General features: G+C 53.3%; 1 protein-coding gene across 7 annotated transcripts in view; it reads left to right on the top strand.

Annotated features, from left to right (window-relative positions):
• The window catches only part of THEG (theg spermatid protein), a 12,910-nt gene extending 905 nt beyond the window's left edge, over positions 1–12,005 (top strand). Inside the window, exons 2-9 of one of the 7 annotated variants that reach the window (XM_029917216.1) lie at positions 569–682; positions 971–1,042; positions 1,452–1,513; positions 2,437–2,506; positions 4,222–4,339; positions 7,451–7,608; positions 8,123–8,282; positions 11,424–12,005. In XM_029917216.1, coding sequence (XP_029773076.1) covers positions 569–682; positions 971–1,042; positions 1,452–1,513; positions 2,437–2,506; positions 4,222–4,339; positions 7,451–7,608; positions 8,123–8,282; positions 11,424–11,630 — 961 coding nt within the window. In that variant the 3' untranslated portion in view covers positions 11,631–12,005. Of the gene's footprint in view, positions 1–568; positions 683–970; positions 1,043–1,451; positions 1,514–2,436; positions 2,507–4,221; positions 4,340–7,450; positions 7,609–8,122; positions 8,283–9,106; positions 9,420–11,423 lie in introns of those variants that run through there. The other 6 variants (XM_029917219.1, XM_029917217.1, XM_029917218.1 and 3 more) reach the window with 6 other exon arrangements.
• Positions 12,006–13,503: the final 1,498 nt, after the last annotated feature.

Raw genomic sequence — 13,503 nt, 5'->3', positions numbered from 1 at the left:
GGGGGTGCCTGGTGGGCGCGGCGCCTGCAGGGGCTGATTTCCGGCAGGGCGAGCAGCAGGCGCTCCTCCCGCCCGCGGGGCTCCGCGCCCCCGCCACCCCCGCCGCCCCGCACGGGCCCCGCCCCCGCTCTCAAGGAGCCTGTGCGACGAACCCGCACCCCTCGTGCCGAGGACGCCTGCCGCGGGAACAAGCGGCGCAGGCCGGTGGGACGGGCCTCAGTGGGGGGCTTCCGGCCAGGCGCGGCCCCCGGCGAGGGGCCGGGCAGGCGTCCGGGCGCTGCCTGTTCCTGGTGCTGTTCCTCGCGGGCCGGGTTTCCAGAGGCCTGGCGCACAGTCGGCACTTCGCGCGTGCTCATGAGACGTAGTGAGCCGCGAACAGGTCTCTTGGCGTTTCGCGAGGGCGGCCTGGCAGTGACCTGGCCGGGGTTACGTATCTGGCTGGCTGGGAGGTAGGACGTCCACCCAGGTGTCTGCGATGTCAGGCCCGCCCCCAGGGACGCCCCTTCTGAGGGTGAGGCGCCTCCCTGGGCGGGGCCTGCGGCCCGCTCACCACTCCCCTCTCCCAAAGCCGGCTGTCCATCTCCCAGCGGCTCCCCAGCGCCTCCTCAGCCAGGAGCAGGAAGAGGAGGAGGGCCTTTGAGTTGGCAAAGCCCAAGACCAACTGGCAAGTCTTGAGAGACAGGTGAGGGCTGTGGGAAGCCTCACTGGAGGCAGGGGAGGGGGTCCACAAGGAGGAGGGCAGCTCCTGGTGGTCCCCCCACCCCCTGGCCAGTGTTCACCCCTCGCTAGCCCTGTCTGGACTCCTCTGTCACTCACATGATGACCTGGGGGCAGATACAGAGGGAGGTGAGAAGTCAGGGCTCCAGAGGCGAGACCCGGGTGGCCTCTGGGAACCTGCCCAGAGACAGTGAGGCCTTGGAGAGAATGGAGCCGCGGAGCAAAGGCAGGGGCTTGGGCCATGTCATCACAGGATGGGGTGCTGCTGTCAGGGCTATGCCTGGGTGACCCCGTGCCAGAGGAACTTGAAGTTCTGTGTCTACTGGTGAGTCCCAGGTGCACCTCTATCTCCTGCCACGGGGGGATCTATCCTCTCCAGGGGCAAGGATTGGGGGAAAGTGCCCTCTGATGGGTGGTTTCCTTACCCCAAGGGCCTTCCTCAACTCTACCCTGGTGGTCTGGACGCCAGTCCCCCCAGCCAAGGAGCGGGTCTGTCCCTGCAGTAGGCCCCTGGGCTCTGCCCTTAGCTGCACCTTTTCGTTTTCCCATCTCCCCTTTCTCTGAACATCAGCCCGGCTCAGAATAAACTACATTTTGCACGTGCCTCTCTGACCTGCCCCTCTCCACATCCTCTCGACTTGTCTTCCCTTCTCCAACCACCCTGCCTGTGCCTCACTGTCTCTGTGCTGTGCCCTGGTTTCCTTCTCCCTGAGCCACACCTCGGTGTATTCCAGGCCTTCTGTGTACTGGACAGAGAGGTTTCTTGAAGATACCACCCTCACTATCACAGTGCCAGGTAGGCTGAGCCCGCCCACCACCTCCACTTCTCCATCAGGTGTCATCTAGCTCAGGGGTTGGCCAGAGGTGGCCCATGTCCCAGCTTTGGTGCTTAGCCACCCTGTCTGACATGCTGTCCCTGGCCTCCTAGGGCTGGGTCACCCCCATTCCACTCCAACCCATGCCTAGCTCCGACTGAGGAGACCTTGGGGCTTCCCTAGCCCTAACCTCAGGATAGAATTCCCTGCTGATCCTCCCCATCTCCCACCCCTCTTCCCCCAGGTGTCTCATCTTTGGCCTCAGTCCCCTGAGGAGCCAGAGCCTCAGGAGGCTGGTCCTGGGGTGAGGGGTGTGGGGCAGACTCTCTAGGGGGAATCCCAAATGGCACTACAGCCAAAATGGGGGTTGATATTAAATTTATTAAAAGACTCTTTGCCTTCCCTTCTGCAATGGTTTCTATACTTTTTGAGAGAAGTGGATTGCTTCAAATAAAACATTTCAAGAAATCTCTTCCTGGAGAAAAGTAATATGGCAGGTTCTCTCTTGGGGGTTTAGAATCTGTCTCACAGTGAACACGAAGCCCCTGTAAACCCTAGGCCTGTACGAACTGCAGACCAAAATCCACTTTCCCAGCCAGTGGGTTGTTGGAGCCACACTGAGCTCTGTTGAGGAACTGATGATTGGCCTGAGCTCCCATTTTAGCTCTGTTGCTCCTATCCTGTGTGTCCTGAGTGAGGGGCTTCAGGCCCCTGAGACCATTGTCCCAGGATGGGGGCAGCCAAAGTCACTCCTCTGCAAGGTGACTGGTGCTCAGCTGTCTAGGTACTCAGTGCCTCACATTGTGCCATTTGTTCTAGCCAGTGGAACACTGGATTCAACAAGAAGGAAACCCCTGAAGGTGGGCAGGTTTTTAAGTTGGGGCTGCTTCTTTTTTTTGCGTAGCGGTGACCCACCGAGTGGAGGAACTAGCTCGACCTAAAAGGTTCTACTCGGAGTATTTCAACAACGACAGGTAAGGGGAGGAAGGCTGGGTGGGCTACTCTGAAGGCAGAGTGTGGCAGGAAACCTCCCCCTTTCCCTGACAGGGTGTAGCATGGGGAGAGTCTAGGTCTGAGGAGTAGATGACCTGACCTCAAACAGGGCTGGGGCCTGTGGCCTCATGTCCTGACTCCTATGACGCAGCTTTCCCCCTGTGGGATGGGTGGAGGAGGCGATCATCCACAAAAGGTACTTATTAGCACAGTGCCTGACCTAGCAAGTGTTCAATAAATGTTATTTATCACCATTATGGATTTTGTTGGCCCCAAAAGCTAGCAATCCCAAGGCATTATTTTACATACAACTTTTTTTTTATAGTTTATTGTCAATTTGGTTTCCACATAATACCCAGTGCTCTTCCCTACAAGTGCCCTGCTCCATGACCATCACTCCCCATCCCCGTTCCCCCTCCCCCTTCAGCCCTCAGTTTGTTTTCAGTATTCAGGAATCTTTCATGATTTGCCCCTTCCCTCTCCCTAACTCTTTTTCTCCCCTTCCCCTCCCCAAGGTCCTCCGTTAGGTTTCTCCTGTTAGACTTATGAGTGAAAACATATGTTATCTGTCCTTCTCTGCCTGACTTATTTCACTTAGCATGACACCCTGGAGGTCCATCCATGTTGTCATGAATGGCCAAATTTCATTCTTTCTCATTGCCCTGTAGTATTCCATTGTATATATAAATTCCACATCTTCTTGATCCACTCATCAGTTGATAGACAATTAGGCTCTTTCCATGATTTGGCTATTGTTGAAAGTGCCGATTACATACAACTTTTAACTCAATTCCTTCTTATCACTTAAAACTGTCATGTTTGTTAAAAGTGATCTTTAGAGTTATTTAGATATAGATTTTAATTACCTATTTTTATGCACGTAAAAGGGAAAATAATAATTGAAATAAATTAGCTGAAATATGCCTGAATGTTTTGAATTACTTTTTGACTCAGAGAGGTTGACAAGCCCCACACACTGTCTTTATGCCTGTCTTTGTGACAGTAATTTTTCACTTTAATGCTGAATCGTAGCGTAATCTGAAGATAACGTAAACTGCAGTTAGGCTTAATACCTGTAGATCTAGGAATGCACATAACTCAGCCGAGGCCATTTCAGTGCCAACAACTGCGTCAGAGCACATGCAAGTAGGGGAGCTTCTGACGTTTTGCTGACGGCATTTATAAGCTGCATTCCAACCTTGGAGATGAGAGAAGATGAAGAGTCTGCCTTAGATAGATGAAACGTGGCTGTATTTCAGGGGCACGGGCAGAGCTGACGTGAGTTAAGGTCCCCCAAGCTCAGTACAGGTGGGCTTTCCCTAGCTCCCTGTGGTGAGTGCATGTGGAACACACCCTCTTATCCCTCAGTCCAGAGGACAGGGGTGTGGGGAAGAGGCCTGGGGAGGTGCTGTCACCACAGAGGAGGACAGGGGAGTGCTGAATGGGAAGACAGCCATTGTACATGGAGCTGGGTGATTTGGCAGAGGGGATCTCTGTCCTTGAGAACACTTAGGAGCCCTCTTCTGGGGATCGTTTAATGAATCCCTTCCCGGAGGTGTTTTCAGAACCCTCCACTGGCCCAGGAGGCTGTCACGTATCCCCCAAATCAGAGACGGGCCGAGAAGAGACAACACACACAGAAGCGTGCAGACCTGCCCCTGGTCGGGCTGGTGTGTCAAATGTGGATGTCCCTTAGGACCACCGGCGTCTGGCCCATTCCTCGACGGACTCTGGAATACCAAGCTTCTAACCGCCTGAGGGAACTGGCTGCCCCGAGGAGCCGGCATAACATTTGGAGCATAAACATGTGTGAGGTAGGTGCCTTGGTCTGTCTGCTCTGGAGCATCCCCCTCAACCGGGGGCCGGGGGCTGGAGGTTGGCAGCAGAAGGGACAGACAGACTCCAGAGTGGCCTGCACATTACCGCTCAGTTGAACACACAGAATTCACCAGCTTTTCTGCTCAGGACAGAGCTTTGTTTTGCCTGAAGCCTGCTCAGGGACCACCTTCCCTGCTCATGTTGGCTCAGGGTGGGGCCCGGGCCTTCCGCTCACATGTGGGCATCAGCACGCCCTTTGCAGAGGGTCTGATCTTCCGCCCGCTCAGGCCTGACACATGACCTCTGGCAAGGCCAGCCTGACTTCCATTCCCACGCTTCCCTTTCTCGCCAGTGCCGGGAGTGAGCCGCAGACTTGCGGCCGCTCCTACTGCTCAGCTAACGTGTCTGATTCTTGAGAGTGTTGGCAGTTCATGCCTTCTTAGCGCGGAGCCCTATTTCGTCCCGCGGGTGGGCCACAACTTGTTTACTCACTCGCCCACTGAAGGGCATCTGAGCTGCTCCCGGTTTGGGTTGTCACAAGGAAAGCTGCCTTGAGCTGGCCTCTCGCCGTGGTCTTACTGCGCATTAAAGAATATGTTGATGAACTTTTTCACACGATTATTTTGTAGGCCTCCTCCCACTTCAAGAATGTTTAAAAGTTAATTCCGATGTCATACCATTTCTCTTACAAACACTTCAGGATGTACTTCTAACTGACAAGCATAATAACTGATCACACTAAAAAAATTTAACAATAATACCTTGATATCAGAGTATTCAGTCTGTGTTCACTTTTCCAGTGGTCCCAAAAAAGGCCTTTTAGGGGCCCCTGGGTGGCTCAGTTGGTTAAGTGTCCGACTTTGGCTCAGGTCATGATCTTGTGGTTCATGGGTTCGAACCCCGTGTCAGGCTCTGTGCTGGCAGCTCTGTGCTGGCAGCTTTGGATTCTCTGTCTCCCTCTCTCTCTGCCCCTCTGCTGCTCATGCTCTGTTTCTCTCTCTCAAACGTAAATAAACAGTTAAAAAAAAGGGGGGGGGCGCCTGAGTGGCTCAGTCGGTTGAGCGTCTGACTTCGGCTCAGGTCATGATCTCACAGTTTGTGGCTTTGAGGCCCACGTCAGGCTCTGCGCTGACAGCTCAGAGCCTGGAGCCTGCTTTGGATTCTGTGTCTCCCTCTCTCTCTGCCTCTCCCCTGCTCATGATCTGTCTCTCTCTCTCAAAAATAAATAAATGTTAAAAAAAATTTTTTAAAGGAACAAAACCCCCCTCCGCCCCCCCCAAAAAAGGCCTTTTATGGTCAATTTGGTTGAACCAGGATCCAAAGGAGGGCACTGTCCTCTTGAACGGTCCCACCCACCTCTTAGCTGGAGATGCCCCTGCTGTTTTCTGGCCTCCTGCCCTGCCCCTCCTCCCTTCTGTGCATCTGACTCTGGCATGGTCTAGTCCCTGGGAGAGTCCACATCCCTGGGCTGAGGAGCGAAGGCTCAGCGAGGCTTGGTGCTCCCTGCCCTCCCCTCCCTCATGCACCTGCCTTGTTGGGCTACATTGCAGGTCCCTCAGCAAACCTCCAGCCTTTACCCACTTGGGTCCCGCTGCTTGGAACTCCTCTGCCACATGTAGCCCCTTTGTACTCAAGAAGCCTCCTCTCCTCCTCCAGTCCTCCTGTTCCTGCCCAGTGTGGTAGGAACCCCACCTCCAGCCTGCTTCCCAGCCCCCAGCATAGACTCTGGATGGACAGTTCATTCTTCTGCCAGACTGTGGGCAGCCTGCGGACAGGGGCTGCGTCGCTCCTGCTTACTGAGGCAGCGGCCCTGCGCTTGCCTTCCCTTACTCGAGGCACAGAGGGGTCATCAGTGTTAGTTGAAGGCATGGGTAGGTGAATCTTTGCCTGTCTGCCCACCTCTCCAGACAGGCCTGGTATTGGGCTCATGTCCACTCAGCAGTCAGGCCTGAGCTGTGTCAGGTCATGGGGGAAGAAAGGAGGAGGGGAGAGGCAGGGAGTGGGGAGGAGAGAGGACATGGAGGGTTGGATGGGACACAACATTGTGAACACCAAGATGTCATTGATAGGAATAGTGTCTGTGATTTAAAAAAATATTTTTTACGTCTTTATTTTGAGAGAGAGAGAGAGAGAGAGACAGAGTGAGTGGGGGAGGGGCAGAGAGAGAGGCAGACACAGAATCTGAAGCAGCCTCAGGCTCTGAGCTGTCGCACAGAGCCCGATGAGGGGCTCAAACCCACGAACAGTGAGATCATGACCTGAGGCGAAGTTGGACGCTTAACCGACTGAGCCACCCAGGCGCCCCCCAACGTCTGTGATTTTTAAGGAAGACAATTTTAAGAGGAAAGGGACTCAAATTTCAGTGGTCATTTCCGCCAACCCCTGCTTCCAAGCAGGTTCCTGCAAAAATTGTACTGCCCAGAGAGCTTTCGTGTGACATGAGACATTACAAATACACTGGCACCAAGCACAAGCATTCCTGAATGTACGCCAACATTTTGACAGGTTTATTTAGACCTACGCCTCCTCCGTAGGTATGAGACATTTCGACAGTGACCGTTGCTTCCTCCTCCCTCTCCAGAGGCGGCGGAAGTGGCCAGCTCATCTTCCCCTTTTGTCATGGTCAGACACATTCTGAACGTTATTTTTCCCACCCTTTGATTCATTTGCAGGCAGACTGTTTGCACATGTGCAGGAGCCAGCTGGTGGGCCAGTCGAGGAGGGGGCAGGACATACACTAAAGAGAGGGGAGCCTGGGAAGAGTATGTCGTGTATGCACTTTTTGGGGGGTGGGGGCAGAAAATGATTAGCCATCAGCTGACAGAGCTCTGGCTAGGCCCTCTGTTTGTGTAGGCCGATGCACAGTATCAAAGCAGACAGTTGTGGTTGTGTTTGGATTCTCCGGAAAACACTAAGAAGTTATCTATGGAGCAAGTGGGTCAAGTTTCTCAGTGAAATGTCTGGCGGGGTTTCCCTCTCCGTCGTCCCCACTCTTTCTGGCTCTGCCTCACATCCATCATTTTAAACTTTATTATTATACAGACGCATCAACCATCATCGTAGCCATATAAATACATGGCATCTTAACTTTCTTGCTTTCCCTTCAGTATCTGTTTTCTAGAACAGTGCATGGGGCTTATACAGAAACACTATTTCACCTGTGGGATTGCACCCTACCACACAAGTGCAGCACGACCGACCCCCAGTCCCCTACTGACAGGGCACCTGCTTGCTTCCAGCTGTTTGCCAGAGTCTTCAAGCCACGGTGAACGTCACTCACTTCCTTGTGCTCATTTCCGGTGTGAGGCTTCTCTATGTGGTGGTCTTCAAGGGTGCGCACGTTCAGCTTGAGAAGCACAAGTGCTCTCCAAAGTGTTTGTACTAATTTACTGTCCTACCAGCCATGTATGAGGATTTATCTCCTCCCATATTCTTCCCAGGGCGTGACAATTTTTTCAGACATTTTCATTTTTGCCAGGTCTGTGGGCATGGAGTAATGTAATGTTGTTTTAATTTATATTTCCCTGATCAACAGAGACGATTATTCACCATTTAGGTTTACTCTCCTCCATGATTAGCGCAGTCATATAAAAAACAAAAACCCATATTGATTTTTGGGTTATCAATTTAAAGGAACTCTTTATATGTGATAGCTACTAATCTTTTGCTGAACTTCCCAATCTTTTTTCTTTTTTTAAGAACACTAAAGGGGTCTTTCTGATCCAGGGGCCCATGTGGAATCATGGACTGTTTTGCTCTTCCCTTGTAATTATTTCCAGGTGTCCCGAGTATCGAAGGCAGCCCAGAGGGCCATCCCCAGCACAAGGATCCTACAGCTGGCAAAGCCCAGGGCCCCCGCCACCCTGTTGGAAGAGTGGGACCCCATGCCAAAACCCAAGCCACACGTGTCAGACTATAATCGCCTCCTTCTTTTGGCCAGTAAGTGGTTCCACTGGGGCTTGGCTCCTGATCAGGCTCGCATGTCCTTCCCCACTGGCCGCAGGCCGTGGGGTTGGCGGGGGGGGGGGGGGGGGCCGTCAGAAGACCTTGGCTCCAGGCCTGCTTCTTCTAGATTTGCACTGCCCCCTTTCCTTCATCTTCTCCCCAGACTGCAAACCAGTTGTCCAGAAACTGGTAGACCATTCTTAGTGCAGTCTGTGCAGACTCCCCTGGGGGCTGGCAGAGGGCACCACTCCGCAGCATCGGAACTGAGAGGGCATGTGGCCTGACTGGGTCTTCTGGCAAGGGTAGGTGGGTGCGGGAGAGCAAGGTGGAGTGTGAGGCCAGACACCAACCCAAGAGCCAAGCTGAGGTCCAAGGGCAGCTGTAAAATGGCATCTACCTGATTCTTCCCCTTTCCTCTAAAACAAATGTGTACTCGGCTCCCCAAGGGCAAAAGCACCACACAGGAACCATAGAGAACTGTATGGTGTAGAGGAGCGTAAGTAAGAAGGATCCCACAACCAAAGATAATGCAGTTTGGTGTGTTTCCTTCTGGGTGTGTGCACCCACTGCACATACAGATCCACAAAGTCGTGTGGGTGTGTGTATATGATGCCTGCATGCACCTTTCCAGACACTCCCCCTGCCCGGCATTCCCACGGCACCCTCCACATCCAAGGCATGGAGGACTCCTGTGGGTTCTGCCTTCCGAGCACGCCCACAGCTGCCTCCACCCCTGCAACTGTGAGGCCCATTGTCTGCCCCTGGACCAGAGCGACAGCCTCTGACCTGACTTGGGGCGCCACCCTTGCCTGTTTCAGACTCCGTCCTTTTCTGCTCATGACCCTCCTGGGGATCCTGCCTCTCTCGGTGCGTACAGGACCTTGTGATCTGCCCCCTGGCTTCCTGGACTCTTCTCCACGGCACCCGCTAACACACCTCACAGCATATTTCTGTGTCTGATGTGTACCAGGCCCACAGTGTCAGCCTGATTGGCCATTTTGATTTACTCTGTTCTATCATTTTCCTAGTTTCCTAGTTCCCTTTTTTTTGTTATTGATTTAGAGCAGCTCTTTATATAAGATGATCACTAATCCTTTGTTGAGCACATAGTAAAATAATTTTTTCCTGGTCTGTCTCTCTTCTTCTAACTGTGCTTATGAGATCTTTTGTTTGTTCATTCATTTATCCATTCCCTTAATATTTGTTAAATGAACAGTTAAGTGAATGTACCCGTAAGAACATGTGCACCACTGCGTTAGACCATCTTGTCTCTCTGTCCCTGTCACATACACACGTCTGGAATATAAACATACATGTAGTTGTGCACACACACTTGTGTATATGTGCATCCGTGTTTCCCATGTACATGTAAACATACATGGGTGTGTTGTGTGTTTGGAAGGGAGTACAAGGCTGTGTTTTTCACCAGCAGGCTTGTATCTGCTAATGGGTGTGACCAGCACTTTCAGGAGAGACACAGCACACGTGAAGTGGGAGTGGGCACAGTCCGTGGCTGGTTTGCTTCTCTGTGTCCGTGGTGTGCCGTGTGGCCCAGGACCCTGTCATCACTGTCAAGTTGTCCTCGGCAGATTTGGAAAGTCTAGATGTCATGACGGTGTTCATGCTCCTGAATTCTCAGAGGAGTTCAGAGAAGCCTGGGTCTGGCAATGGTCCTCCCAGCCCTGAGGAGCACTAAGGCCTTTCCCTTTCGGCAGGCCGCTTCACGGGTCTTCTGTCCAGCACAGCGCTGTCCTTCTCTGGTGACCTTGCCCCGTCATGGCCCCACGTGGACTTGTGCTTGCCTGATGGGAGGGACCCTGTTTTCTTTTCACCGGGGGTCTCCCCACCGAGCTGGGGTTCATCTACTCAGAAAGCAAATGGCCCGTTTCCGTTTGTGCACAGGCTCTGGGCCAGGGAGTATGGAGAGGAGGCTGCAGCATTCCTCCAGCCCCAGAGTCCTGAAGCTCGTGCGGACCGAAGGCTAAGACAGTGACCACCAGTGACCACTTCTCTTCTCGTCCCCAGGCCATGTGCCGCAAGAGGGGGTGGTGGGGAAGAGGTGGGGGGAGCAGACCAGCAGCGGGAGAAGGAGGAGCCTGGCTGAGCCACAGGCCTCTGCTCTTGAAAGCCGTGAGTCCTCAAGGGGAGCCAGTGGCTGTGTGTGGCTACTTCAGTGAAATTAAAATCAGCCTAGTAGTTGATCTAAATGAGTTGTTTGATTTCATTTAAATGGAATCAAATAAAGCTGCAGCCCCAATCAGGCACTCTGTAATCATGCGTGGCTGAGGGGAGCCATGCTGCCCAGAGCAGAAAGCCCTGTGCCTGGAGAGAGACCAGCCAGAGCCCGGGGGAGGAGGGCAGCCTCAGCCAGGAGGCTGGCGCTGAGTCCCTAGGGGGCCTGTGCCCTCAGTGCCACGCCTGGCGTGCAGTGCGGGCCAGGGAGAGGAGATGCCTCCCACACCCGTCTGCCTGCACCCCTCCCCGCTAAGGCATCAGAGCAGGGAAGGGGGGAGATGAAGGGGCCGGCCAGGCACCCTCCTCATCCTCGGCCACTAGCATCCCTCCTTTGGCTGGCCCCTCTGTGTGTCCCTGTCTGGGACCTGTGGCCATTTGAAGTATTTTTTTTTCTTTTCAATTCACCCTTTTGAAGCGTACAATTCAACATACCTCGGTAAAAAAATAAAGCATACATTTTAAAAGTTTTTAGGAAATTCGCAGGGTTGTGCATCCATCACCACAGTCAATTTTAGCATTTTCATTTCCCTAAAGAGAAACCCCGTCCCTCCTAGAGGTCACAACGCTTCCCCTCCCCTGGCCCCCATGAGCCCCTTTCCTGTCCATGGACGAGCCTGTTCCAAATGGTCCCGCACGTGGACTCCCACCCCGCGTGGCCTCTCGTGCCCGGTTCCCTCCCGGAGCATCGTGTGTTCAGGGTCCGTCCACGGGGCGGCGGGTGCGGGCGCCTCGCTCCTGCTCGCGGCCGAGGGGCGTGCGCGTGCGCGGTGCATGCACCTGTGTGGTGGTCCCGCAAGTGGATGGGCCATGCTGTGTTTGTCTTCTGAACTTGGGAGCTCTGACCGCTGCACGTCTGAGGCCTCAGTGCCTGACTCGGTCCCTCTCTCCTGCCCTCTCCAGTGCCTAAGGCCCAGTCAGACCAGTGTGTTCCTGACCGAGATCCGCGCTGGGAGGTGCTGGACGTCACCAAGAAGGCGGTGGCCAGTCCCCGGACCATCTCCCTGGCCAAGCCGAAAATGCGCAAAGACCTCAACGAGGGCTACGACCCCTACCGCATTTCTCCCGCGTCCTTGGTGGCTCGGGCATCCCCTCGCTTGTACGAGCTAGCTACCCCCAAGAGCGTTACCAAAAAAGTGTGAGCAACCCAGGCCAGGCCTCTGAGATCCCATTCCCAGTAAACACCCAAGTGCACCCTAACCCTGTGTGTTGTTGGCTCTGAGTGTTTTGGCCTGAAGGCAGGAGGGCAGATTGGTTGGCCCAATCGAGGTTGAGACAGAAAATAACGTTTATGCTTGCATTCAGTCTGCGGTTTGTATGGCCCTGCTATTTTCCAGATCGCTCTCTCCTGTCCTCTGCAGCTTCTTGGCTGCCCATTTCCCTCCCTCATTTCCTCCGAATCTCCTGGGTGTCCACATACACCTCCAACTCACATGCTGGTGTCCACATGCACCTGACCACCATAATAAAATCAGTTGATGCCTATTGCATGATTTATTGATTTTTACAGTGACCCAGTGAAGGGGAGATGTACTTGTGCCCATTTCAGAGAGGTGGACACTGAAGCTCACAGAGGTTGGGAAAGACAGCCCCTGCCCAAGCCTCCAGGATGGGGGCACTGCTCTAACAACTCACCACAAACACTGGTTCTGACAGCTCTGGGCTCAGAAGTCCTAACACCCAGGCAAGGGCAGGGCCGGTTCCCCCTGGGGCCCCAGGGGGTCCCATCTCTCACCTTTTCCAGTTTCCAGAGAGGGCACATCCTTGGCCTGCCACCCCTCCTCCATCCTCATGGCCAGCAGCATGGGGTCTGCCCACCCAACTGTCTGCCTCCCGCTTGTGTGGACCTTGAGGGGATGCTAGGCTCCTCGGGACCCAGGGTCACCCGCACCTCAGGGGCCTTGACAAGGTCCCCTCTGCTGTATGAGGTGACACGTCTCAGGTCCCAGGACAATGACACCGGCATCTTTATATATATGTATATATATTTTTTAATGTTTTATTTATTTTTTTGAGAGACAGTGTGAGCAGGGGAGGGTCAGAGAGAGAGGGAGACACAGGCTCTAGGCTCTGAGCTAGCTGTCAGCACAGAGCCCAACGTGGGGCTCGAACACACAAACTGTCGGATCATGACTTGAGCCGAAGCCAGAAGCTTAATCGACTGAGCCACCCAGGCGCCCCGACACTGGCATCTTTGAGAGGTGTTATTTAGCTGACCACAGTGGGAGAGATATCTTTTGTCTTTATCAAACTCTAAACAAAGTCTCCTATTTTGCTGATTCGGGCCAGGCCACTTCTGTACTATTTGCTGGGTCCTGATAGTGCGCTGTGATGACCCGCTTGGACCAGCCCTCCACAAGGGTTCTCCCAGAGCCTGCCAAGTGTTGGGTCCTGAGCCATGAGTCTGAGAATCCAAAATTATTATCAGACTCATTTAAAGACATTAAGTCATTCAATAACAAAGAATATTTAGTGAATATTTACAGGTGCAGAACTAGACAGGTGTTCAGAAGTAAAAAGTTAAAAAAAAGATCCTACCCTCATCCTCTTGAATGATACAATGATATAAACCAACAGATAGCTGACATTCCAGGAGGCTGGGAGCCTGGTGCAGAGCCCGTGGTGGTTGTTGCTTAAATATGTATGCATTTTAATTTAATTTAATTTAATTTAACTATTTAAGTGATCTCTACACACAGGGTGGGGCTTTCAGTCACAAACTTGAAATCAGCAATTGTATGCTCCTTGGACTGAGGCAGCCAGACATCCCTGCCCAAATGTTTCTTGCAGAGGGGAAGGTAATGATCAGAACGTATTTGTTGAACAAATGGATGGACTTGCTGGCTTTTCTATGCTGCCCTGGGGGACACAGGACTGGACAACCTTCGGAGGAGGTGTTTGTGAGGGAGAATACGAGTAAACAACCAACACTCAAATCCCCCATGATGTCAGGAGGTCTTCTCCTAAATCCACCAGATTGATC

Source organism: Suricata suricatta, chromosome 12, assembly GCF_006229205.1.
Source record: "Suricata suricatta isolate VVHF042 chromosome 12, meerkat_22Aug2017_6uvM2_HiC, whole genome shotgun sequence".
NCBI lineage: Eukaryota > Metazoa > Chordata > Mammalia > Carnivora > Herpestidae > Suricata > Suricata suricatta.
This window is presented reverse-complemented; position numbering and strand designations above follow the sequence as displayed.